The sequence below is a fragment of the Sarcophilus harrisii genome, chromosome 6, assembly GCF_902635505.1.
Source record: "Sarcophilus harrisii chromosome 6, mSarHar1.11, whole genome shotgun sequence".
NCBI lineage: Eukaryota > Metazoa > Chordata > Mammalia > Dasyuromorphia > Dasyuridae > Sarcophilus > Sarcophilus harrisii.
Window position 1 is genome coordinate 102,894,712 of NC_045431.1, and position 26,165 is coordinate 102,920,876.

General features: G+C 35.8%; 1 protein-coding gene across 1 annotated transcript in view; it reads left to right on the forward strand.

Annotated features, from left to right (window-relative positions):
- Positions 1 to 26,165, forward strand: part of LOC100935070 (polypeptide N-acetylgalactosaminyltransferase like 6) — a 129,188-nt gene that overhangs the window by 97,661 nt on the left and 5,362 nt on the right. Inside the window, exon 5 of the mRNA XM_031943520.1 lies at positions 8,865 to 9,014. Within this exon, the coding sequence (XP_031799380.1) occupies positions 8,865 to 9,014 (150 nt within the window). The remainder of the gene's footprint in view (positions 1 to 8,864; positions 9,015 to 26,165) is intronic.

The window sequence follows — 26,165 nt, forward strand, 5'->3', positions numbered from 1 at the left end:
TTGTTTATTTGTTTGTCTTATTTTAATCAAATTTTTTAATTTAATTTGATTTTTTTAATCAAAATTTTTAATCAAAAAGTTATTTTAATCAAAATTTTAATCAAAAGTTGAATGCCATAAAGTGCTCTTAGATCTCAAAATAAAACTTAGTACTTCTAAGGAACTCATGGTAATAAGGAGGGATGTATAGAGAGGAGGAATGCTTGGCCGAAACTTGTTCTTCAAGGTATACCTGACAAAACACCATGAAAGGGAAATAACTCAATTCTATTTGAAAGCTGAGCATCCTCCTCTTCTGAGAACTTTAGTGACTATGTTGACATCAAGATAAATTAAAGTCAACACAAATGGTGAAAGGATATCTTACAGTGATAAATGGGTTTAGTCTAACAATGAAATTATTAGAGATTCAGCATAAAGAAGAACCAGTCCCTAGGAAGATAGTAGTTGCTAGGAATTAGGAATAGTATTTCATGAAAAATTAAAGAAAATATTAATTTTTCAAACCAAAAAAAATATTTCTCAACCCAATTGACAAGATTAAAGCTATAAATGTTTCTGTATAACCAGCTTTACTGTATTTAGTATATTTCAATGTTCCAAAACAGAATGAATTTACTACATACATCCTTGCCATTAATGAAATGACAATGATTATTGCTGCTTAGTGTAGTAGATAGAGGATCTTAGGAGAGCTGAGTTTGAAACCTACCTCTGACACATACTGGATATTGACCTGGGAAAATCATTTAATCCCTCAGTACCTCACGCATGTTGAGGGAGATTTCACACCAAGAGTTTCCTTCACTAATAAAATAAACCACGTATTGCCATTCCATCCCAATAGAAGGGATAATTAACATCCATTATTGACAAGTCTGATTCAAAACTGAAGCATTACTTGTAAGTCAGACAGAAATCAAATTAATTGGTCAGCAAATGACTGTCTTTTCATGTATTTAAAAGGACAAAATCCTACCTCACACACAAAAAAAGCTATAAAAAGGCATAATAACAAATCCAGACCAAAAAAAAAAAAAAAAAAAATTCAATGTTTCTTCCTGTCACTAATTTTGCTGAAACTCAGAATAGGCAAAACTTTGCCTTTAAAAAAAATGAGGTGAAGTCTGATAAGTAATGCTGTGATACTTTAGAATGGGTGAATTGTTTTTGACATGATAAAGAGAAAGCTGACTGATAGGATCCTAGAACTAGAGCTGAAACAGATTTCAGGGGCCAGTTCATCCTGACTTTACAGATGGGGAAACTCAGATCAGAGAGGTTAAGTTACTCCCAAAGAAACACAGTTAATTTGAGGCTGACCTGAGATAAGTTTAGAAAATATATGTCTCAGCTTATGAATCATATCCCCACAGTAAAAAGTAAGCTCTTGGAGGGCCTATACTATTTTTTTTAGTTGTGATATCCTTATCACCTAGCTTAGTACCTTGCACAGAGTAAATGCTTAATAAATGCTCATTGAATGAATGAACAAGCAGAACTATCCCTAATAAACAGCTACTATGAACTTCATTTAAGTGCCAGGAAAGAATCATCTTAATTATAGTTTTTCAATTATAGTTTTCAAACTGGAAGGTACATGAGAGACCATTTACTAGTCCCTAATTTTTTCAGATATGAAAACTGAGACCCAGAGGAATAAAGTGACTTGCCCAAAGTCATATAGGTAGTTCACTGGTGGGATTTGAATGCAGATCCTCTGAAACCAGAGTCTGAGTTCATTCTACTATATTGAGATGCCTCTTCAAATATATATATATATATATTTAAGGAAAGGGAATTTATTAAGTTCTTTTTTTTTTTAATTTAATAGCCTTTTATTTACAGGTTATATGCATGGTAACTTTACAGCATTAACAATTGCCAAACCTCTTGTCCCAATTTTCCTTCACCCCCCCCCCCCCTAGATGGCAGAATGACCATAGATATTAAATACATTAAAATATAAATTAGAACACAATAAGTATACATACCAAAAACATTATTTTGCTGTACAAAAATCAGACTCTGAAAATTGTACAATTAAACTGAAGAAATAAAAAATGCAGGTGGGCATAACTATAGGGATTAGAATTCAATGTAATGTTTTATATCCCAGGTTCTTTCTCTGGGGTGCTATTCATTCTTACTGCTCCAAAATGATTTGGTTGATCTCGTTGCTGGGATGGCCGGTCCATCAGAACTGGTCATCATATAATATTTTGTTGAAGTATATAATATCTCCTGGTCCTGCTCATTTCACTCAGCATCAGTTATTGTCTCTCCAGGCCTTTCTGAAATCATCCTGTTGGTCATTTCTTACAGAACAGTAATATTCCATAATATTCATAACCCAATTTATTGCCATTTCTCCAATATGGACATCCATTATTTCCAGTTTTACCACTACAAAAGGGTACAAACATTTGCACATACGGTCCCTTTCCCTTCTTTATAATCTTTTTGGGATAAAGCCAGTAGTAACACTGCTGGATCAAAGGAACACAGTTTGATAACTTTTGAGCATAGTTCCAAACTACTCTCAAAATGGTTGGATTCGTTCACAACTCCACAACAATGCATCAATGTCCCAGTTTTTCCCATCCCTCAACAATCATCATTATTTTTCCTGTCATCTTAGCCAATCGGCATGTGTAGTTATCTTAAGGTTTCTTAATTTCATTTCTCATTAATAATGACTTAGCATCTTTTTCATATGACTAGAAATAGTTTCAATTTCTTCATCAGTTGTCTGTTCTATCCTTTGACCATTTTTCAATTGGAGAATGGCTTGATTTTTTATAAATTAGAGTTAATTCTCTTTATATTTTGGAAATAGGCCTTTATCAAACCTTTGACTGTAAAAATATTTTCTCATTTATTCTTCCCTTCTAATCTTGTCTCTTAGTTTTTTTGTACAAAAACTTTTTCAGTTTTTATAATGAAATTTTCTATTTTGTGATCAGTAATGATCTCTAGTTCTGCTTTGGTCATAAAGTCCTTCCCCTTCCACAGGTCTGAGAGGTAAACTATCCTGTGTTCCTCTAATTTATTAATTTATTAAGTTCTTAATGAGTATGTGGCATTTTTCTATGTTTGTGGATACAAAGGTAAGCAAACTGCCTAGGTCTCTGCCTTCAAGGATCTCCTAGGATAACAGGAGAAAATGATGGATAAAAGGGATCTATGAAAAGGCTGGGAGAGGATAAGTGTTTAGAAATGAAAGTGAAGGAAACGCCTGGTTCTAGGTTCACTGATGGAAGCCCCAGAGGTGATCTAGAGAGGGAGGGGAGACCTGCAGCCATATTACAGCTTCAAAAGATCTCTGGTTATGTAAGCTTTACAACCACCTCCATTATAGAAGCTCGAAATTTCCTTCCATGCCTTGGGAGGTGGTTTGCTTAAGTTTCTGTGATCACTCAAGTCCCTGGTCATTCATCCTGAGTTTGGTCAGGCTGATCCTTAGACCCACAAGCCATCACAGGCTGTTAATGTTGGTTAGTTGTTTTCGATTACGTCCAGCCCTTTGTGATCCTTCTTGGAGTTTTCTTGGCAAGGACACTGAAGTGGTTTACCATTTCCTTCTCCAGCTCATTTTACAATTGAGAAAACTGAACAGACAAGGTTAAGTGGCTTGTCTAGGATGACACAGCTAGTAAGGATCTGAGGCCATATTTGAACTCAAAAAGATGAGTCTTTCTGACTCCTATCTGGGCATTCTATCCACTGTTCAACCAGCTTCCCCTCCAAATATTGTTATCCCCATTGTTTCTCCTTGGTCCAGACATGTGATTTCACTAATATGAGGGAATTAAAGGGTTAAACTCCACCACCAACGAAGATGGACGATTCATCTACAGCTCTGACTTTCCCCAGAGACACAAATATAGTGTGTTTCATAGGCAAGACTTGAATGTAGGTTTCCCTTCCTTTGAGACCATTTCTTCATCCACTGTCCCATGCTGCCTTTCATCTCCATTTTATAATTGAGAAAACTGAGGCTCATAGACATGAAGTCACTCATCCCAACTTATACAGATAGTGATGGGGGCAGAACTCAGTCCCAAGTCTTTTGATCAAAGGTCCTTCCACAACACCATGCTGGCAATCCTTACACAGGGGTCCTCAAACTTTTTAAATAGGGGGCCAGTTCACTATCCCTCAGACTGTTGCAGGACCAGACTATAGTAAAAACAAAAACTTTGTTTTGTGGGCCTTTAAATAAGAAACTTCATAGCCCTGGGTGAGAAGGATAAACGTCCTCAGCTGCTGCATCTGGCCCTGGGGCTGTAGTTTGAGGACCTCTGCATAGTATCAGGATTCCCAGATCAGGGATAGGGGCAGTTCTTGCCAGTACTTTGTCAGATAGAGGCCAGAGATCTGTAGGTCTAGCATCCCTAATATATTCAATTAGGCTCCTAGACTTTCCTGCCTGGTTTTGCTATCTACCTGCCTCCCTGCTGAGATTACTTTCCATTTACAAGGTATTTATCTTATGCATAAATAATCATTTACATGTTGTCTACCTCATTAAAACGTTAGCTTCTTGAAAATCAGGACTGTGTTTTTGCCTTTATTTGTATTCCCAGAGCTCAGCACTATGCCCACTGCAGCATAAGAGCTTGATGTGCACTTAATGACTGAGTGCCTCACTGTCTGGTTTGGGCTGTTTTCCATCCTGACCAGCTCTGTGTCTGGCTTCCACTCCTACTCATTCTTGTGGATTTGCCATTTCCCAAACCTTCCCAAGCTCCCCACTTATTTTACTTCTCTCCTATGGTTTGGTAGGTTGAAATAATTTTTGAAATTCTCAGCCTTGGCAGGAACTAAGCCACTGCCCTCCTACCCTACCTTGGCAGCAACAAGCCTTGGCCAATGATATAGAAATTCTGCTGTTTGATAAAATCAATACAGTGATAAAGCTGTCCAAACAAGTAGAAACATCCTAAAAATCAATAATAACCAAAGATGCTGCTCTAGCTGAGAGTCCTAGGGACCAGGGCTGTAAAGGACCTTGGAGGCCCACTCCTTCATGGTATAGATGAGAAGCAAAGAAAGGAAGTGGCTCGCAACGTCATCTAGGCAATAAGGCACTGAGCCAGGCTTTGAAATCTGACTACAAATCAAATGCACTTTCCAGTATGGAACTAAAGCAGATGTGATGATTGAATATCATAAATCAAGGAAGACCAGTTATCTTGGGGGCTTGTTGCAACAAGTCTTGGAAAAGAGAATCCTCCTAATGCAGCAAGAGAAATGTGTTGTTTTGTTTTTCTTTTTTTATTCTAGGATATAATATTCTAGAGAAATCTCTCTATCCCAGCCAATGATGTACTTGATAATATAGCTTACCCTACTAAAATAAATTGACCCAGTTTTGCCTAAGCTTGAAAAATAAGCATAACAGTGATTGCAAATATTATTTTTCATATGTTGCTCTGAGATACTGGAAGATTAAACTGTGAAAGTTGCTCTAAAGGTCATTTAGAGATGAAGGTAGCATTGTTCTATATGACTGGAGTTTAATTGCCCTTTAGTTTGTTGCTTAACTAAGATTAAAATATTTTGTATGGGAGAGTGGAAAGGATACGGGACTTAGATTCAAGATATGGATTTAAATCTTGCCTCTGATATCAAGGGCAGTGTAATTCTGAGCAAGTCATGTAATGTCTCTAATCTTCAATCTCCTTATCAATAAAAGATGGATAATGATCCTAATGACTCACTTTGTGAGTTTCAAAGTACTATAGAGATGTGAGCTATTACCAGTGGAATAGCTAGGTAGGGCAATGGATAGAGAACCAAGTGTAGAGTCAGGAAGACTCCTTCTCCTAAGTCCAATTCTAGCCTCAGATACTTCCTAGCTATGTAATTCTGATCCAATCACTTAACCCTATTTGCCTCAATTCCCTCATCTGTAAAATGAGTGAGAGAAAGAAATGGCAAATGACTTCAGTATCTCTGCCAAGAAAACCCTAAATGGGCTCACAAAGAGTCAGACATGACCAAACAACTAAAATAGAGTCTGCCAAACTTAGCAGATAGAATGTTGGGCTTGAGGTCTACAAGATCAAGGTTCAAGTCCTACCTCAACCACTTACAAGCTCTGTGATTCAAGGCAAGTCTCTGATCCTCTCTCAGACTAAGCTCACTTATCAATAAAATGAATATCTCCAGGAGTCCTCAAACTATGGCCAGATGCGGCAGCTGAGGACGTTTATCCCCCTCACACAGGGCTATGAAGTTTCTTTATTTAAAGGCCCACAAAACAAAGTTTTTGTTTTTACTAGTCTGGCCCTCCAACAGTCTGAGGGACAGTGAACTGGCCCCCTATTTAAAAAGTCTGAGGACCCCTGATACTATCTACCTCCCTCCCTGGATAACAATCAAAGAGGATATTATACCTAAAAGTTTTTACAAACACTAAAGTTCTGTACTGATATTAGCCATCAAGGAACTCACATTTTATTGGATTGTCACGGAAAAGTTAGAGAAAATAAAAGATAATTCCCCCAAGAGACAATAAAATGTCTTATGTGTATATTATTTATGTATATAATACACATATGTGTATAGATGTGTATACAATACATACATATAGATATAATACATTCATGTGTGTGTATGGTATGTGTATATTATATATGTATGATACATGTAGGTTTCCTATGTGCTTACATATGTGATTATGTGCATGTATGTGTGTGTCCATGATGTCTTGTGCATTATCTGCTCAATAACTCACGAAGAGCATTTGGATCTAAAAGTTAAGATAAATAAGAGCAGCTAGATGGTGCAGTGGATAGAGCACCAGCTCTGAAGTCAGGAGGATCTGAGTTCAAATCTGGTTTCAGACACTTAGCATTTCCTAGCTGTGTGACCCTGGGCAAGTCACTTAACCCCAATAGTCTCAGAAAAAAAAAGATAAATATAATATTTCAGAACTGACAAGGTCTTTGTCCTTCCTTCTGGAAGGAATGAAACCTAATTAATCAAGAAATAAAGATATCTCTACTTTCTTTTTTCTTTTTTTTAATGTCCCAGAAAAGAGAGTCCACCATTTCTCTTCAGGAAATTCAGATATCTCAGCTAAAAAAAGCTTTTATCCTACAAGTATCCCTTTATGTCCTGTCTTCATGGAGACTGAAAATAGCTATTCCCCAACCACCTAGACAATGTCCTTTCTTCTGCCTGCAGGCCTGTATTTAGACTCAACCCTTCCATTCTTTTTTCTTCAGTCCACTTAACCTCAATTCCTTAACTTTTCTTCATGCAGACTATTTGGCCAACCATTTAATCATTTTTTGCATTTGTTATCGTTCTCTGGAATCACACCAACTTCTCCACTTTTCCATTTCCTTTGCAGTGTCTAAACTGTTCCTAGCTCTATATTAAGGAGCTATGCTGGGAGCACTGTAGGTGCTGTCTCTCACCCCTCCATAAAAAAAAAACAAAAAAATAAAAAATAAAAGGTGCCCCATTCTAGCTTTATATTTACTTCTGGTCACAGGTTTATTTCCATTTTACTTGCACAATGATAGCCCTTCCTCATTTTTTTCCTTTTTTTTTTTTTTTTTACTGCGTTCAGAATGATAGAATCTTAGACTTGGGAAGGGCTCTTAGAGGTCACAGACTCCAGCCTCTCACCGCATGCTGCACTCCTGCTCCCTGCTATGTTCCTGACAGATGGCTAGCCAGCCTCTGCTTAATATCTCCAGAGACAACAGTTTGCCTCCCCAAGCTCATTTGCCTGTGCTTCTCCTCAGCTTCATCCTGCTTGTATCTGCTCTTTTAAGCTGTATCAAGCTTTTTTTTTTTCCAAAAAAATTTATAATTCTCATCCTTCTGCTCAGACCAGTGCTGCCCAAATTTCATCCCTCTCACCCACCCTGACAATTGCAATGGCCTCCTGATTGGTCCCCCAGAATCCAGCTTGTCCCCCTTTCTAATCCATTCTCTGTAAGCTGCCAAATTTATTTTTCTAACATACTTTTTTGACCATTCCCCTACTAAAATCTTGCTAGTAGTTCCCTATTGCCTTTATGGGTAAAATACTGACTCATCTGTTTGACAGAACCTTCACACAAGATCTAATTCCTCTTTCTAGATTTATTCCACAGTATGGACATATTACAACCTGTCTTACTTGTTGTTACCCATACTTGATATCCAATCTCCAGTGTCTCTGCCTTTGTTCATACCATTTTTCATGCCTGGAATGCCCTCCCTCATGTCAGTCTTTTAGACTAGTTTCTAATTCCCTTCAAGGATTGACTCAAGTGCTGTGTTCTACATGAAAGCTTTTCTGATTCTCCTTTTCTTGATCTTTCAAAAAATTACTTTGTATTTATTTCATTTTTTTTATATTTAGTCATCTGCATTTGTGTTATCACTGCCTACCCCGCTTTCCCCCAAACCCCACAAATTCATATGAATTTTTTAGGTGAGGATTTGATTTCTCTTTTTATGTCTTTTTATGTCCCCTAATACCTAGCATGATGGTCAGCACATAGGATGTGCGTAATAATTTTTATTGAATTAAAATGAATTTTTACTCAGCTGACTGGACAGTACCTGAATATGAGTCCAAATGGAGATCTACAAGGCTTTCTCCTTTCTTTAGGTACCACTGGCTTTCCATTCTGACTTCTATTTCCATTTCCTCTCTTTCCTTGGTGATAGTATATAGAAGTGTTTTCTGATATCTTTTTTTTTAATCATAGTCACCGAGATGTTGGAATCACCCTTTCTACAGCTGACCACAAAGGACGCGTTTGGGATTGAGAAAAGAAATATTCTGTCCAGTGCTTATCTCCTCCACGAAGAACTCAAACTCACCTGAAATGCGTTATTTTGTTTTTTAGCTATTCACCTTTGGCTGGCGAGAAGATGTGCGTCCTGGAGAACCACTCCATACCCGAAAGTTTTGCTTTGATGCCATTTCCCACAGTAGCCCTGTGACCCTCTATGACTGTCATGGCATGAAGGGGAACCAGCACTGGGGCTATCGGAAGGTAAGTCACAATCACAGACTCACAGAGGCAGCTGGGTGGTATAGTGGACAGAGCACAAGACCTGGAATCAGGAGGTTCAAATCCAGCCTCCAATACTTCCTCATTGTGGGATCCTGGGTAAGTCTCTTAAACTTTGTCAGCTTACAGTTGAGACAACTGTAAGATGGGAATAATAATAGCACCTGCCTCCCAAAGTTGTTGTGAATATTAAATAAGATTATAAAATATTTGGCATAGTGCCTCCCATAGAATGGGTATTGAAGAAATGTTTCCTTCCTTCTTAGGACTTACACCTCTTGAGATCTCAAAGATCATTTAGTATTCAAACTTTTGTTCTCAATATCTTTATCCTATTAAAAATGACTGAGGATCTATCCAAAGAGTTTTTGTTTATGTGGTTTATTAAAAATAAAAACTAATTATGAATTTGTAGACTCTCTGAAAGGATTTCAGAGATTCCCAGGATGCTCTGGACCAGACTTTGAGAACCATTGATCTAGTACAATCCTGAAAATATTCATTAAGCACCCACTCGGTGCCAGACATCAGGGATACAAAAACAGAAAACAAAATTATCCCCAACCTTCAGAAGCTTATATTCTGCTGAGGGAGGTATAAAAATATATATTCTGACTCTACCTTCCCAATAAATTATCATAAGAATGGATTTGGAGATTTGGGTTCAATCTTTACTAGTATGATATAGAGCAAGTTCCCCAGGCTTCAGTTTCCTAATATGTTAAAAAAAAAAAAAAAATGAAAGAGATTAGATTGACTTTCCCAGCCTTTTTCAGCTCTAAATCTCTGATCCTATGTGCATAGATAAATTATATACATGTATAGATATGAACATGTGTATATATTGTATACATAATACATATACATTTATATATACACATAGGTGTATATGGAAATATAAAACACTTTCAAGAGGGAGAACACTGATAATAGATTAGAAAGGCCCCAAAAATCAGGTCGTAGTTGAGATATCCTTTGAAGAAAACTAGGAAGCCAGAAGGGAGAGATGAAGAGAGAGACAGCCAAGAAAAATGCCCAGAATCAGGAAATGGAGAGCCTTGTTTGGAGTAGCAAGAAAGCCAGTTGTCATAGGGTCACAGAAAATGGGGGGGAAGGGGATGTAAGGTAAAAGAAAACCAGGAAGGTGGGAGGAGCAGGTTCCAAAGGACTTAAAATATCAAACAAGAGATTTTATATTTGATTGTGGAGATAGTAGGAAGCCACTGGAGTTTATTATCTGGGGGTTGGGAAGAAAGAAGGTATGGAGAGTGATCCAACCTGGGTTTTAGGAAAACTGCTTTGATATCTAAAGGGAAGATGGGCTGCAGGGGAGAGAGGTTTATGGCAAGAAACATGGGCCTTGATGGCAGGTTGGATGTTTAGAGTGAGAGTTAGGAGTCAAGGACAACATCCAGGTTGTAAGGTTGGATGACTGGGAGAATAGTAGTATTCTCAACTCTGAAAAGGAAGTTTGGAAGACAGGAAGATTTGGGAAAGAAGATAATGAGGTCCATTTTGTACATGTTAAAATTAAGCTGTCTATAGGATACCCGGTTAGAGGTACAAATCTGGAGCCAGAGAATCATCATACTAGAAATGGTAATTAAATCATGAGAGCAGATGAGATTACCAAGTAAAAGAACAGACAGAGGGAGAAGAGAAAAGGCTAAAATGGGCCCTGTGGGATACTTGTGGTTAGTGGACATAACCTGGATGAAGGAAATTAAGGATTTAATTGCTAAAAACTGGGATAAAGCATAAAAGCCTTAATAGAAGAGATTATCAAAGAAAAATAGTCTCCAATGCTAGAGAGAGTTCAGGAAGGAGAGAGATTAAAAGGTCTTTATTAAATGATCTTTTAGTAACTTTAGAGAGAGTACTTTTAGTTGAATAATGAAGTCAGAAGCCAGACAATAGAGATTTAAGAAGTGGAGGTTAAGTGGGAATAAGAGCTCCCTAATGTACATAAGCTTCTCAAGGAGTTTTGCCATGAAAAGGAGGAGAGAAACTGGATTATATTGGGAATGAATGGATTAAATGAGGGTTTTTTGAGAGTGGAGGTTGGATATATTCATAGGCAGTAGGGAAGCAGCCAATAGACATTGAAGATGAATGAGAATAGGGCACTCTGCTGGAGGAGACAGGATGGAATGGAATCATTTGTGCATGTAGCGACATTTGCCTTGGGAAGGAGAAGGATCACCTCTTCATATGAGACTGGTAAAGGAAGAAATGGGGGCAGAAGGCATCTGGGGAATGAGAGTTGAAGAAAGAAGAAGAAGCACTTAGTAAATAGCCTCAATTAGTGTTTTCAGTAAAATGGTGGGAAAAAAGCTTTCAGCTGAGACGGTAGAGAAGGGGATGTAGAGGAGATCTGAGAAGGGATAAAAGATTTGGAAGAACTACTGGAGAGAATGCAATAGTGAGTTAATTAGGGAAGTGTAAAAAGAGATGGCCCAGTTGAGAGTATGTGACAAATATGACAAATCCAGGAAGCATAGTTTCAAGATTTATTATACAGGTAAATAAACTGATACGGGTTTTTTGTTTGTTTATTTTTACAATTAGATGAGAATTTGGAGATACAAGCTCATCTTGTTTATACATTGAAAGTACCTTAGAGACAAATTCAGTAGCAGACAAGAAAGCAAGGATGACATATACTTTTTTTGCTCCCATATGACTTTGATTTCTTCCCCCAAGTCTAGATATTTTGAAAGTTTTTCATTCCATGTAGCTTGAAGATTGAATATTGTTTTTATTATCTCATTATATATTTACATATTAGATTTGCACATATAATATATAAATATATGTATTGTTTATATTATTACATTTTTATTGCTACCATTACATAAATTAATCATATTTAATTTACATCAGGTTTAATCCCATTGCAGAACATGTCTAACAGTCTCTTAATATCATCTGAATGTCACAGCCAGGGGTGCAATGAATCAATTTAATTCAGAGAAACAACATTGTTTTGTAGTTACTTGGAGTATAGGTTAAAATTAGTTTAAATTTTTTTATTATTAAAGATTTTTATTTTCAAAACATATGCATAGATAATTTTCAACATTCACCCTTGCAAAACCTTGTGTTCCAAATTTTTCCTCCCTCCTCCTCATCCCCTCCCCTAGACAGCACAATTCTTCTAAACATGCACAATTCTTCTAAACATTTCTACAATTATCATTCTGCACAAGAAAAATCAGATCAAAAAATTTAAAAAATAATAAAAAAACAAAATGCAAGAAAATAGTTAAAATACTACGTTGTGATCCACATTCAGTTTCTGCAGTCCTCTCTATGAGTGCAAATGGTTCTCTCCATCACAAGACCATTGGAACTTGCCTGGATTACCTCACTGTTGAAAAGAGCCACATTCATTAGAAAAAAAATGTTTTGTTTTGGGGATTTTTTACAAGAATAGAAAATTATTCTTGAAGAGGATCATGACATTAGGGAGGAGATGTCATGATATGCGAGTGAATTGGATTTAAGTGAGGGAGGGCTGTGCAAGGTCACCTGCCTTACTTTCCCCTTCAGTTATCTGGGTCCAGTGGCAAGATACAGATCAGGACGATTTGTTTTTGTTGATGTCAATTCTCTCTGACATTTCTGATAAATGGAAACTATAGCATTTCAGATACTGTATTGCCTAGCAAATACTTTAACTTGGAATACATATATAATGTAGCATTAGAACCACCTTTCCCAATGGTCCTCCACCAGATTCAAGATGCTTTATGGATCAGAATCCTCTACAAATCATTACCTATGAGACTTTCTCCAGTATGTTCATTTGCAAGAGTCAGACAAAAGATGTTCAGTTAAAGACAAAAATCTTTTAAAAAGTAAAAAAGTAATAGCAAATACTTCCCACATGAACCTAAGACTCAATCTTCCATTATAATGTTTGGACACATGTTGCCACATAGAGAGGCATATAAATAAGAAATACATGCATTTCATGATTGCACAGAGAAGGGTAATTCATTGCTTTGATGCTGTTGATACCTTCTAATGATGTCTTCATCTCTTCTGGACCTTTTCCCCATCATACATCATGTCCCTGATTTTCAGCCACTTCATTTACTGGACCAGAGTTAATCTTTGACTGAGATGCTGTCTTCAAAGCTAATTATGACTCATAGACTTCAGTCTTACGCATTTGAATGGATCTTTGAAGTTGCTGATAGAGATAATCTCCTGCAGCACAAACCACAACCAATCTACATCTTCTCATTATACGTGATTTTTGTACGTCTTGCTACAAACCCTCCAATGTGTTAGAAGCCTTTATCTAGATCTTTTAACATTAATGGGGCCACCTAAAGTGATTTCTCTTGTCTTCATCTCAGTCAGATACCAAGTAACCTCCTTTTCTGATCATCCCTTTCCTTGATTACTCCAGTCTAGATATAGAAATTAATACTTTGCAAATTGGCAGCTAGAAGTTAACTGAGGGAAAAAAAGCTTTCCTTGGGGACTGAGAAAATAAAGGTTTTTTTTAATGTACTGCAAACAGCAAATTCAAAACAAATGAAAACAGTGCTTCATTGAATTAGCAGTAAAATCAAAAAGCAATAAAATTGATTTTAAAAGCACTTTCACTGAGTTCAAATAATAGTACAAATTTTATTAACTTAGTTTTGAACTTCCTTGAAGCATGTTTTTTTTTTTTTAACTTTATTATTATTTTTAAATCTTGAATTCAGACTCTCTCTTCCCTTGGGCATATGGGACCTACTACTTTGTCTCTTTATATTGGTCTTTCATTATCCTCTTCACAAATTGCTGATAGAAGACCTTCCCATTTAAAGACAAGGGAAAAATAAAGAGTTCACTTAGTTTGCTACAATTCTCTAATTTATCCAAGATGCTAGGAATATTTCAACCATGTGTCTTAAACAGCAGCTGGAACTACAATCAGTTCCCTTGAGTTTAAAAATAGCTGTCCCCATCAAGGAAGAAAAGACACCTAACCTCACCAGCATTGCTCATAGGGCTTTCACTTGTGCCTGAGCCCTAATCCTCGCCTGAAATAAGATCACAGAGCTTAAAGGGACCACAAAAACTACTTAGTGCCATCCCCTGAGAAGTGAATAGTGAAGGTGGAGGGGGTTTTGCACATTAGCACTCCTTTCCCTAAAATCTTTACCTGGTCAAGTACCATATATTTGTGTGTTCTATATAACTACCTAATTGGATAACTGAAAAGAGATAATGAAAGAAATGACATGAGTCCCTTATACTGGGAAAAAATAGCTTTACAGCATTGCAAAAATAGGATAGGTTTTTACACGAATTGTATAGTAGTAAGTAAATGAATGTGTCAAATGTACTTACTATTTGACATTCTGTAACCTGGGTAGTAGTAAAATTAGGTGGCACTTTAAAAAATGATAATACACTAAATTTCCTGGTATATCAGCAAATTACCTGAGTAATAACTGATCTTGTATACAGGAGATCTTGTGTTAGTCCCCAAGAAAAAAGACTGCTTCTTATCAGTACCATCAATATCCATTATATCACAAATGACAGTGTGCACCATTATAACCAAGAAAATGCTGTAATTTTCATGGAGGAGTTTACAGGCACTTAGAAATGGATGAGACAAACAAATATGTGGGCATAAAGAGTTGGGGAGTTAAAATTGTCTGCTGGGATTCACATTTAAAAATCTTTCCTTCTTTGGGGCCTTTTGGGATCTCTAGAAATAAATGAAATAGAACCAAAAGAAGTAGTTTTGCTATAGTATTTGTCTTAAAACTTTTCTTAAAGATAAGTATTGGCCTATTAGTGATCAAAAGTCAGAACCCTACAATATGTTGTTTACAAGAAACACATTTAAAGCAGGGAGATACATATAGAATAAAGGTAAAAGGCTGGAGCAAAATCTATTATGCTTCAGGTGAAGTCAAAAAAGCAGGGGTAGCCATCCTTATCTCAGATCAAGCAAAAGCAAAAATTGATCTAATTAAAAGAGATAAGGAAGGAAACTACATCCTGCTAAAGGGTAGCATAAACAACGAAGCAATATCAATATTAAACATATATGCACCAAGTGGCATGGCACTCAACTTCCTAAAGGAGAAGTTAAGAGAGTTGCAAGAAGAAATAGACAACAAAACTGTAATAGTAGGAGATCTCAACCTTGCACTCTCAGAATTAGACAAATCAAACCACAAAACAAATAAGAAAGAAATTAAAGAAGTAAATAGAATATTAGAAAAATTAGGTATGTTGGATCTTTGGAGAAAATTGAATGGAGAGAGAAGGGAATATACTTTCTTCTCAGCAGTTCATGGAACCTATTCAAAAATTGACCATATATTAGGACATAAAGACCTCAAAATTAAATGCAAGAAAGCAGAAATAGTAAATGCTTTCTTTTCAGATCATGATGCAATAAAAACTACATTCAACAAAAAGTTAGGGGGAAATAGACCAAAAAGTAATTGGAAACTAAACAATCTCATCTTAAAGAATGATTGGGTGAAGCAGCAAATTATAGATACAATTAATAATTTCACTCAAGATAATGACAATGATGAGACATCATACCAAAATTTGTGGGATGCAGCCAAAGCGGTAATAAGAGGGAATTTTATATCCTTAGAGGCTTACTTGAATAAAACAGAGAAAGAAAAGATTAATGAATTGGGCTTGCAACTAAAAAAACTAAAAAAAGACCAAATTAAAAACCCCCAATCAAATACTAAATTGGAAATTCTAAAATTAAAAGGAGAAATTAAAAATATTGAAAGTAAAAAAACTATTGAACTAATTAATAAAACTAAGAGTTGGTTCTATGAAAAAGCCAATAAAATAGATAAGCCTTTGGTAAATCTGATTAGAAAAAGGAGGGAGGAAAATGAAATTAGTAGTCTTAAAAATGAAAAGGGAGAACTTTCCACCAATGAAGAGGAAATTAGAGAAATAATAAGGAGTTATTTTGCTCAACTTTATGCCAATAAATTTGATAACCTAAGTGAAATGGATGACTACCTCCAAAAATATAGACTTCCCAGACTAACAGAGGAGGAAGTAAATTGCTTGAATAGTCCCATTTCAGAAAAAGAAATAGAACAGGCAATTAAACAACTCCCTAAGAAAAAATCCCCAGGACCAGATGGATTTACATGTGAATTTTACCAAACATTTAAAGAACAATTGGCCCCAATGCTATATAAATTATTTGATAAAATAGGGAATGAAGGAGTCCTACCAAATTCCTTCTATGACACAGACATGGTACTGATACCTAAACCAGGTAGGCTGAAAACAGAGAAAGAAAATTATAGACCAATCTCCCTAATGAATATTGATGCTAAAATCTTAAATAAGATATTAGCAAAAAGACTACAGAAAATCATCTCCAAGATAATACACTATGATCAAGTAGGATTTATACCAGGAATGCAGGGCTGGTTCAATATTAGGAAAACTATCAATATAATTGGCCATGTTAATAACCAAATTAACAAAAACCATATGATCATCTCAATAGATGCAGAAAAAGCATTTGATAAAATCCAACATCCATTCCTATTAAAAACACTTGAGAGTATAGGAATAAATGGACTTTTCCTTAAAATAATCAGCAGCATCTATTTAAAACCATCAGTAAGCATCATATGTAATGGAGACAAACTGCAACCATTCCCAATAAGATCTGGAGTGAAACAAGGTTGCCCACTATCACCGTTACTATTTAATATTGTATTAGAAACGCTAGCTATAGCAATAAGAGCTGAGAAAGAGATTAAAGGAATAAGAATAGGCAATGAGGAAGCCAAATTATCACTCTTTGCCGATGACATGATGGTATACTTAGAGAACCCCAGAGATTCTGCTAAAAAGTTATTAGAAATAATCCACAACTTTAGCAAAGTTGCTGGTTATAAAATAAACCCACATAAGTCATCAGCATTCTTATATATCACTAACAAAATCCAACAGTCAGAGTTACAAAGAGAAATTCCATTTAAAGTAACTACTGATAATATAAAATATTTAGGAATCTATCTGCCAAGGGAAAATCAGAAACTTTATGAGCAAAATTACAGACCACTTTTCACACAAATTAAGTCTGATCTAACCAATTGGAAAAATATTAAATGCTCTTGGATAGGGCGAGCAAATATAATAAAGATGACAATATTACCTAAACTAATCTATTTATTTAGCGCTATACCAATCAGACTCCCAAAAAACTATTTTAATGACCTAGAAAAAATAACAACAAAGTTCATATGGAAAAACAAAAGGTCAAGAATTTCAAGGGAATTAATGAAAAAAAAATCAAATGATGGTGGCTTAGCTGTACCAGATCTAAAATTATATTATAGAGCAGCAGTTACCAAAACTATTTGGTATTGGCTAAGGAATAGATTAGTTGATCAGTGGAATAGATTAGGTTCAAGGGATAAAACAGTCAACAAATATAGCAACCTAGTCTTTGACAAACCCAAAGATCCCAGCTTTTGGGATAAGAACTTACTGTTTGATAAAAATTGCTGGGAAAATTGGAAACTAATATGGCAGAAACTAGGCATTGATCCATACTTAACGCCGTACACCAAGATAAGGTCAAAATGGGTTCATGACCTAGGCATAAAGAATGAAATTATTAATAAATTAGAGGAACATAGGATAGTTTACCTCTCAGACCTGTGGAAGGGGAAGGTCTTTATGACCAAAGCAGAACTAGAGATCATTACTGATCACAAAATAGAAAATTTCGATTATACCAAACTGAAAAGTTTTTGTACAAACAAAACTAATGCAGACAAGATTAGAAGGGAAGCAATAAACTGGGAAAATATTTTTACAGTCAAAGGTTCTGATAAAGGCCTCATTTCCAAAATATATAGAGAATTAACTCTAATTTATAAAAAATCAAGCCATTCTCCAATTGAAAAATGGTCAAAGGATATGAACAGACAATTCTCAGATGAAGAAATTGAAACTATTTCTAGTCATATGAAAAGATGCTCCAAGTCATTATTAATCAGAGAAATGCAAATTAAGACAACTCTAAGATACCACTACACACCTGTCAGATTGGCTAAGATGACAGGAAAAAATAATGATGATTGTTGGAGGGGATGCGGGAAAACTGGGACATTGATGCATTGTTGGTGGAGTTGTGAACGAATCCAACCATTTTGGAGAGTAGTTTGGAACTATGCTCAAAAAGTTATCAAACTGTGCATACCCTTTGATCCAGCAGTGTTACTACTGGGATTATATCCCAAAGAGATTATAAAGAAGGGAAAGGGACCTGTATGTGCACGAATGTTTGTGGCAGCCCTTTTTGTAGTGGCTAGAAACTGGAAACTGAATGGATGTCCATCAGTTGGAGAATGGCTGAATAAATTGTGGTATATGAAAATTATGGAATATTACTGTTCTGTAAGAAATGACCAACAGGATGATTTCAGAAAGGCCTGGAGAGACTTACACGAACTGATGCTGAGTGAAATGAGCAGGACCAGGAGATCATTATATACTTCAACAACAATACTAGATGATGACCAGTTCTGATGGATCAGGCCATCCTCAGCAACGAGATCAACCAAATCATTTCTAATGGAGCAGTAATGAACTGAACTAGCTATGCCCAGAAAAAGAACTCTGGGAGATGACTAAAAACCATTACATTGAATTCCCAATCCCTATATTTATGCACACCTGCATTTTTGATTTCCTTCACAAGCTAATTGTACAATATTTCAGAGTCTGATTCTTTTTGTACAGCAAAATAACGTTTTGGTTAGGTATACTTATTGTGTATCTAATTTATATTTTAATATATTTAACATCTACTGGTCATCCTGCCATCTAGGGGAGGGGGTGGGGGGGGGGGGTAAGAGGTGAAAAATTGGAACAAGAGGTTTGGCAATTGTTAATGCTGTAAAGTTACCCATGTATATATCCTGTAAATAAAAGGCTATTAAATAAAAAAAAAAAGAGAGAGAATTAGTTCTATGGTAACTGGAAAGATAGTATCTAAGGAACGTATATTTCAAAATGGAATCTTGGAGGTTCCGGAGGGATCTTAGAAGCCATCACTGACAACTTTCTCATTTTACATATAAGGAAACTGAGTCCTAGAGAGTTAAAATGTCAAAGATAGTATGTGGTAAAGGTTTCAAACTAAAGTTCTCTGACATAATCAGGAATTAATAATAATAATAATTAGTAGTAGTAATTAATTGTGTTAATATATAATATTATATGATGACATATTGGTATAATTAATATGATTATGATGAGAATCATCATCACATGGAAAGTTTGTATAATACCCCAATTACAACTAATTTGTTCTGGACCAGTATCAGCGAACTGGAGCCTAGGGATTCCACTTAATTTTGCATGAACCTTGCATGTTTATTTCATTTTTAAATAAAGTACCCTGTTGTATTAAAAGATGTAAAAAACATTCTTTGCTCAAAACTATACAGAAGCCCTTTTGGCTGTACCATGGTCCCTGCTTTGGACTCATAGTATTGGATCTCTGCCTACAGAATATTGACTTAGAAAACCAAAAATTAACATGATCTATATTGGATTTTATTTTTTCCCCAACATTTCCCAATTATACTTTAATGTGGTTCTGTGACACTGAGGAATTTTGCTGACTCAAAGATGTAACGCCTCCATTCTACAACATTTAATTTTGCCTACTTCAGGGACCCTCTTTAATAGGAGGCAGTGTGGTAAATTAGAAGGAATACTTGCCTCTGGAGTTCAAAGCTTGATCTCTGAAATTTTATAACCTGTGCAACCTTGTACAAGCTAATGGACTTCCTTAGTCTCAGTTTTTTTAGCTTTAAAGTCAAAGGTCTGGATTAGATGATCTAGCTCTTGAGCTAAAATTTCCTTTATTCTGAGGAGAGACTGAATAGATCTGAAGTTGAAGACTTGACTGGCACTTAGTAGCTGTGTGATCTTGAGCAAGTCACTTAACCTGAAACAAAACTTCTTTTCCCTTATCTATAAACTGAAAATGCAGGATAAGATGACTACTAAGATGTCTTTTGATTACAAATCTATGATCTTAAGCATAATAGAAAGCTACTAAAGTTGAAAAAGCAGACAACAGGGACTATTTATGATGACAAGATTTCATTCTGTCACCATCTTTTTTTCTTAATTGAACCATAGGTTCAAAAACAGAGTTGTTAGTCATTGAAAAAGATTAGAAATCTTGTTATTTTTTTAATGCTCCCTTGCATGTTGAGCTTCCCAAAGATGATAGGGATTCCAGAACTAGAGCTTAAAGTCCATACAATTGGATTTGCCACAGATACCAGAATTCTTTAGTCATAGTATCAATGATTGGTTGATGGGACTCAGAGCTACAACTACAACATTTTTAAGCTTCTGGAGTAAACTACACAAAATATCCCCAAAGAAAAAGCAGCGCAAAACAGAACCTCAAAGCAATTTTGAAAACAAGTTCATTTGTGGAGAAGAGAGACCTGGGACTCAAGACTCCATGGGAAATATATAGGATACTGCAACTGTCGAGTGAAAGACTGCCCAAAAAGGCATTGTCATCCATTCAGTGGTTCAGGCAAAAGAAAAAATCATCCAATAGCTTCCTAACAAATTGCTCATCTCAATTGTTGAAAGAATTGTAAGTGCTATTAGCACCTCCTAAATTTTGATGACCTTAAGCAAAGCCTCAATTTCCTGACCCTAGTTAGAGGTCTGATTAAATCATAGTCAGAGTCAAGAGTCTTCAACATTTTTGCTGATTTCCACTTACAGATCTCTTTTAATGAACCAACACATATCAAGAAGGCTGTCGTTCTTATATATAAAGTGCCCCTGTAGTCCCAAAAGTCTATTGCAAGGGTAAAGCCACAAAAAATCAAGGGGAAAGGTTAAAATGATGTTTCATATTATTAAATGGCTTTCCAAGATTACATCCCTAGGAAAATCTCAGAAATTGCATCAAAAGAGCTGATAAAATCTCCAATATTGGAAGCAATGAAATATAGTCAAAAGTTAAATGGATGGAATATTTGGTATTTTCCTATATCTGATCTTTTAATCTCCAAAACAGTATTTTTCCTAGTGATCATGGTGACTTCTCAGTCACATAAAGGCACATACAACACTGCCCTGAAGAGCTTCTCACTCTCCTGCTCTAAACACTAGCAACCATAAAGATCTCAGACATATCACCATATCACCATTGCTTTAAATCTTTCTTATTTAGTATTGATTGAGCACCAAGAATGAGTAAAGCATGCTGCAAAGAAGTCAGTATAATTCAATTATCTTTTATTGAACACCCACGGGGCCATGGTTCTGAACCACAAACTTACTATCTAGTTTGAATGTAGACTAACAGTTAAAAAATGGATGGATGGCCCAATTATGTAGAGATACAGCATGATAAATGCTTGTGTGAGAGAGTGCATTAGTCAAGATGGATATAGATATGGAAGTTAAGTTTCCTCCCCTCTAATCTAAGAAGGAATGATTCCTGTCTCAGACTTTTAGTAACAACTATATATTTGTAGAGGTTTATAGCATAGTGAACAGTCCTATAGCAAAAAAAAAAAAAAAAAAGAAAGAAAGAAAATAAAAAGAAAAAAAAAATATATATATATAAAATTTATAATATAGCTTATAATCAGGATAGAAGCCCTCCTTCTGACATGCTAGCTATATGACTAGCCACAAGTTTCTTGTCCTCTCAAGGCACCTCTCCCCACAAGTCAACAATCTTGGACTGTTAAGTAATAGAGAAATTCTTGAGAAGAATTAAAGGAGGAAATTGCCAGGGGACAAACTAATTCATAGCTGCCTGTTTTTATAGCCTATGAGCTAAGGAATTAACTTTTTTTACATTTTAAAATAAAGTTTTATTGTATTTTAAAATGTAAAAAAAAAAAATGGCCCCCAGGAAATTTGATCTTTGCTTCATACTTAGTCACAGTTGGCCAAGCCTTGCTCTACACCAAGGAAATCATAGGCTAGGACCCAAAAAAGAAGGGGGGAAGGGGATTACATAATGCTCTATAAATGAGGCTACTTCATTTTCTAATCAAATGTACCATCAAAAGTTTGTTTTACATGAGTTGGAGTTGCCTACAGCTTTCCATTTTACTCACTACACTTAATTGCCAATTAGACTGAATTAGTTTACTATCCAAAGTATTTTGCTTAGTCAAATAGAAAAGGTCCTGAAAATCATAGTAAATAGGTTTGTAGATTTCTATCTACCTACTGCTCTGTACTCCAGTAGTGTATACCTATACACATCAAGCAAGTCACTTAACCTCATTGGGCCTCAGTTTCCATTTGTAATATGAAGATTTGGGTTAGATATAAATGCTTGTGATCAGGTGATCCAGAGTTCTAAGAGACTTCAGGGATCAGCAAGGGCAACTCTCTTATTTCACAGATGAGAACCCAAGGAGATTAAATGATTTATTTACATAATGTCCCATAGGAAGCATGTAGCAGTCAAGATTCTAGTCTATTTTCTTCTCACTTCTCTCTCCCTTCTAAATCTTTATCCTTGTTTCTCTGTTCTCCAAGAGAGATCAGAGGTAGTTGGGGAACTATAAAACCTTGGTGTTAATGAGAGATCCAAGGGCCACAGTGAGACCTATAGCCATGGGATCCATGTAGAATATCAAAATAGAAAGAAACTTAAGTTCCCAATCCTTCCTCCAAGCCTTGCTGTCAAGACCATTGGCAAAACATTTCACCTGTGTTAGTCTTAGTCTCTTAACCTTAAAAACAATATTAATACTAGATAGCCATAGTATTTATCTCACATAACTATTTTGAAAATAAATGAAATTACCTAATTTTTCTTTTCTTTCCTTCCACCTAGAACCATGGACTTTCCCTTTTTTGAATATACCCTCTGATAAGTGAGCAACTGCTTTGTATTAACTGGAACCAGGACTTTCTCAACAAGTAATACACACACACACTTTTTCAGCTCCCACTGCTACTGTGTCTTCTCCAATTAGAATTTAAGCTTCTTAAGGACAGGGACTGTCTTGCTTCCTTATACAGGTATCCATAGCACTTAGTAGTGGCTGGTACCTAACAGATATTTAATAAAAGCTCTACATATGTCTAAAGCATTTTTACAAACCTTAAAGCATTACGTAAATGGAGATGCTAGGAAAAGGTTTGTCCCAGATAAATCAGGAAGTCAGGATTCTAACCCAGGGCTTCACCCTCCAAAGCACTACACAATGATGCCCTATACATATTTATCTTCCTTAGCCCATTTATCTCATTCTTTCCATCCCCACTGTATAATGAAAAGGGGGGTACTACTTACCCTTGTTTCACAACTGGTAAAACTAAAGCCCCAATAGGCCAAATGGAATTCCAGATATTACAAATGTATCTATCTTTTCAGGTTTATTTGACACTTTACTCTTCCATACAATATAAAGGCAGTCAACCTGGCTTTCTTGATGTCTGTCTTTTTTATCTTCCATTTCCGTACCTTTGTCAAAATTGGACTTTAAAAAAGGACAGCAGGGATGAACGTTTTGTTCTGCCCCTTTTGGCATAGAAAACTTTACATTAGCAAACCATTCCCTCTGGAATTTAAAATATGGTTCCAATCCACATTTCAACCTTATTATATATTCTTTTCTTTCATATACTCTTCAGTTGTGCTTCCCAATAAAAAATTGGCCTTTCTGCTCCTTACACATGACACTCTATCATGATGTCTTTGCTTGAGTTGTATAATATACTCCTGCTTCACCAATACCTCTTAAAACTTATTTTCATTCAAAATTCAGCTCAAATATCTGCTCCTACATGAAATCCTTCCTGATTCCCTCAGTAGTTAGTGTCTCCTTCCACAAATTATCTTGTAATCCTATAAATATTTCATGTATATTTATGTCTATTTTGTCTTCTCAATAGTCTTTGAAGACAAGAACTATTTCAGTATCTCTGTATTTTTAATACCTACTACAGTGCCTAAGGCATTGAGTAGGTGTCCAATAAAAAAGCTTGCTGACCGATTGGTTAAAACAAGAAAAGTTCTTGAGTCTCATGGCCATCTAGCCACTTTTCCCCATAGTGACCTTGATTAATGATGTGCCTAAGGTCACACAGATAAGTAATGACCTCTCATCTTACACTCTTACATGCTTACATAAGCATTTTTAAAATGTATCACCCACAAATTTTATAGCAGCAGAATTAGGAAGTGATTTTTAGTCTTCTCATTGTTAATGAGATAAGCAGATTGTCATTTAGCCAAGGAACCTGAGATGAGATACAAACTCAATTCACTGGTTCATACCACTTGGAACTGAATCCTGAGCATTAAGTAGAAAAATAATTTAGAATCATAGGTTTTGAACTGGTCATCCTAGTCAGAGGTGTCAAACACACAACCTATAACACTCCTCAATTTGGCTTGAATTACATTAAAGTATAGTTATACAACTAGTAAGTTTCAAGTATCTGAATTCAAATTTGAACTCAAATCCTCCTGATTTTAGGGCCTCTGGACACTATCCTCTGTACCATCTAGCTGCCCCTGATATTTTTTAATAAGATATAGTTTTCAGGAGCAACTAGGTGATGCAATGGATAGAATACCAACCCTGAAGTCAGGAGGACCTGAGTTCAAATTTGACCTCAGACATTTAGCACTTCCTAGCTATGTGACCTTGGGCAAGTCACTTAACCCCAATTGCCTCAGGGGGAAAAAAAGATAACGTTTTCTCTGCAATTTCCCTGTTTCTCTTTTCATTAGGTTTCTTTCTGCTATTTTGTATAAAATCATTATTGCTACTCTTGCCTTTTTTTCTTTTTGTTTTTCTTCAACTGAAGTATAATTACCCATAGGGAAAAATGCATTTCTGTCCCCAACTGTGTAGTGAGTATTCTTTGCTCCTTTGGCTAATTCAGATAAGAGTAAGAGTCAAATGTTACATTCCCCTTTTACTACCCATACCTGTTTTATACTTGCACATCCAATTTATGTGAGAGGCTTTTCCACATTCTTCCTCCTCACCCTTACTCTCAAGGCATTTTCTTCCCTCCTTCCATTTTCCTTTTAAGATTATTAAAACATAACAAAATCACTCCCAGATTCTCTAATTAGATTCCCTCTTTGCTCCCTAATGATGAGTTTTTAAAAACAAATTATATTATTTCTTTATATAAGAATGTAAACAGTTAGCTTTGTTCAATCCTTCCTTGTTGCTTATTCATGTTTGCCTTATTTTTTTAATTTCTGCTCTTTGACATTTTCTTTTTTCTTTTTTTTTTTTTCTTTTCTTTTCTTTCTTTGATTTGTCCAAGGTCACACAGCATCTCTGGCATTTTTATCCAGAATTCTTGGAAGTCTTCTATTTTGTTAAAATTCCATTTTGTCCCTTGTGGGATTATACCCATTTTTGCAGAATAAATTATCCTTGGTTGTAAACTGAAATCCTTTGCCTTCTGTAATATCTTATGTGATCATGTAACTCTTTAGTACTTGAACTTTTTTCTTTCTGGCTACTTACAGTATTTTGTCCTGGGAGCTCTGAATTTGGAATGGTAGTTTCCATTTGGGGAGTGCATTCTTATAGGATCATAGAATTAGAGCTGGAAGTATCCTTAGAGGTAATCTCAACCAACGGCCTCATTTCATAGCTAAGGAAATTGATTTGGCTTTGTAGAAGGGCTTATCTTTTTAGATATATAATAGCTGGAAATGCCACAGAAAAGGCCATGCAAATGTTACTCTAGATTATGGACTTCACTCAAGGGGCCTCTACTCTAAATGGGAAGAAATTACTTGAAAAATTACCATCCAAATCACATCTGTCCCTCCATCTTTTGATTAGCCGGCACTTGGAGTCAAGGTTAAGTGTTTGATAAATCCTTACATGATTTATAAGGTGAAAAAGGTAGTCCTGACCAAATATCTAAGGTTTGTGGATTCTCTATTCCCAGAGCTCTGGCTCAGTCACCTGGCAGCCAGTTTGGCTTGAGGGGAAGGAGGAGTGGAAGAAAATTCTTTTGCCATTTCAGAAGGAAAAGACACAGCTTAATATGTTGCCTTTGAACATAGGGTAGTATATCAAATAAATTCCCAGAGGACTGATT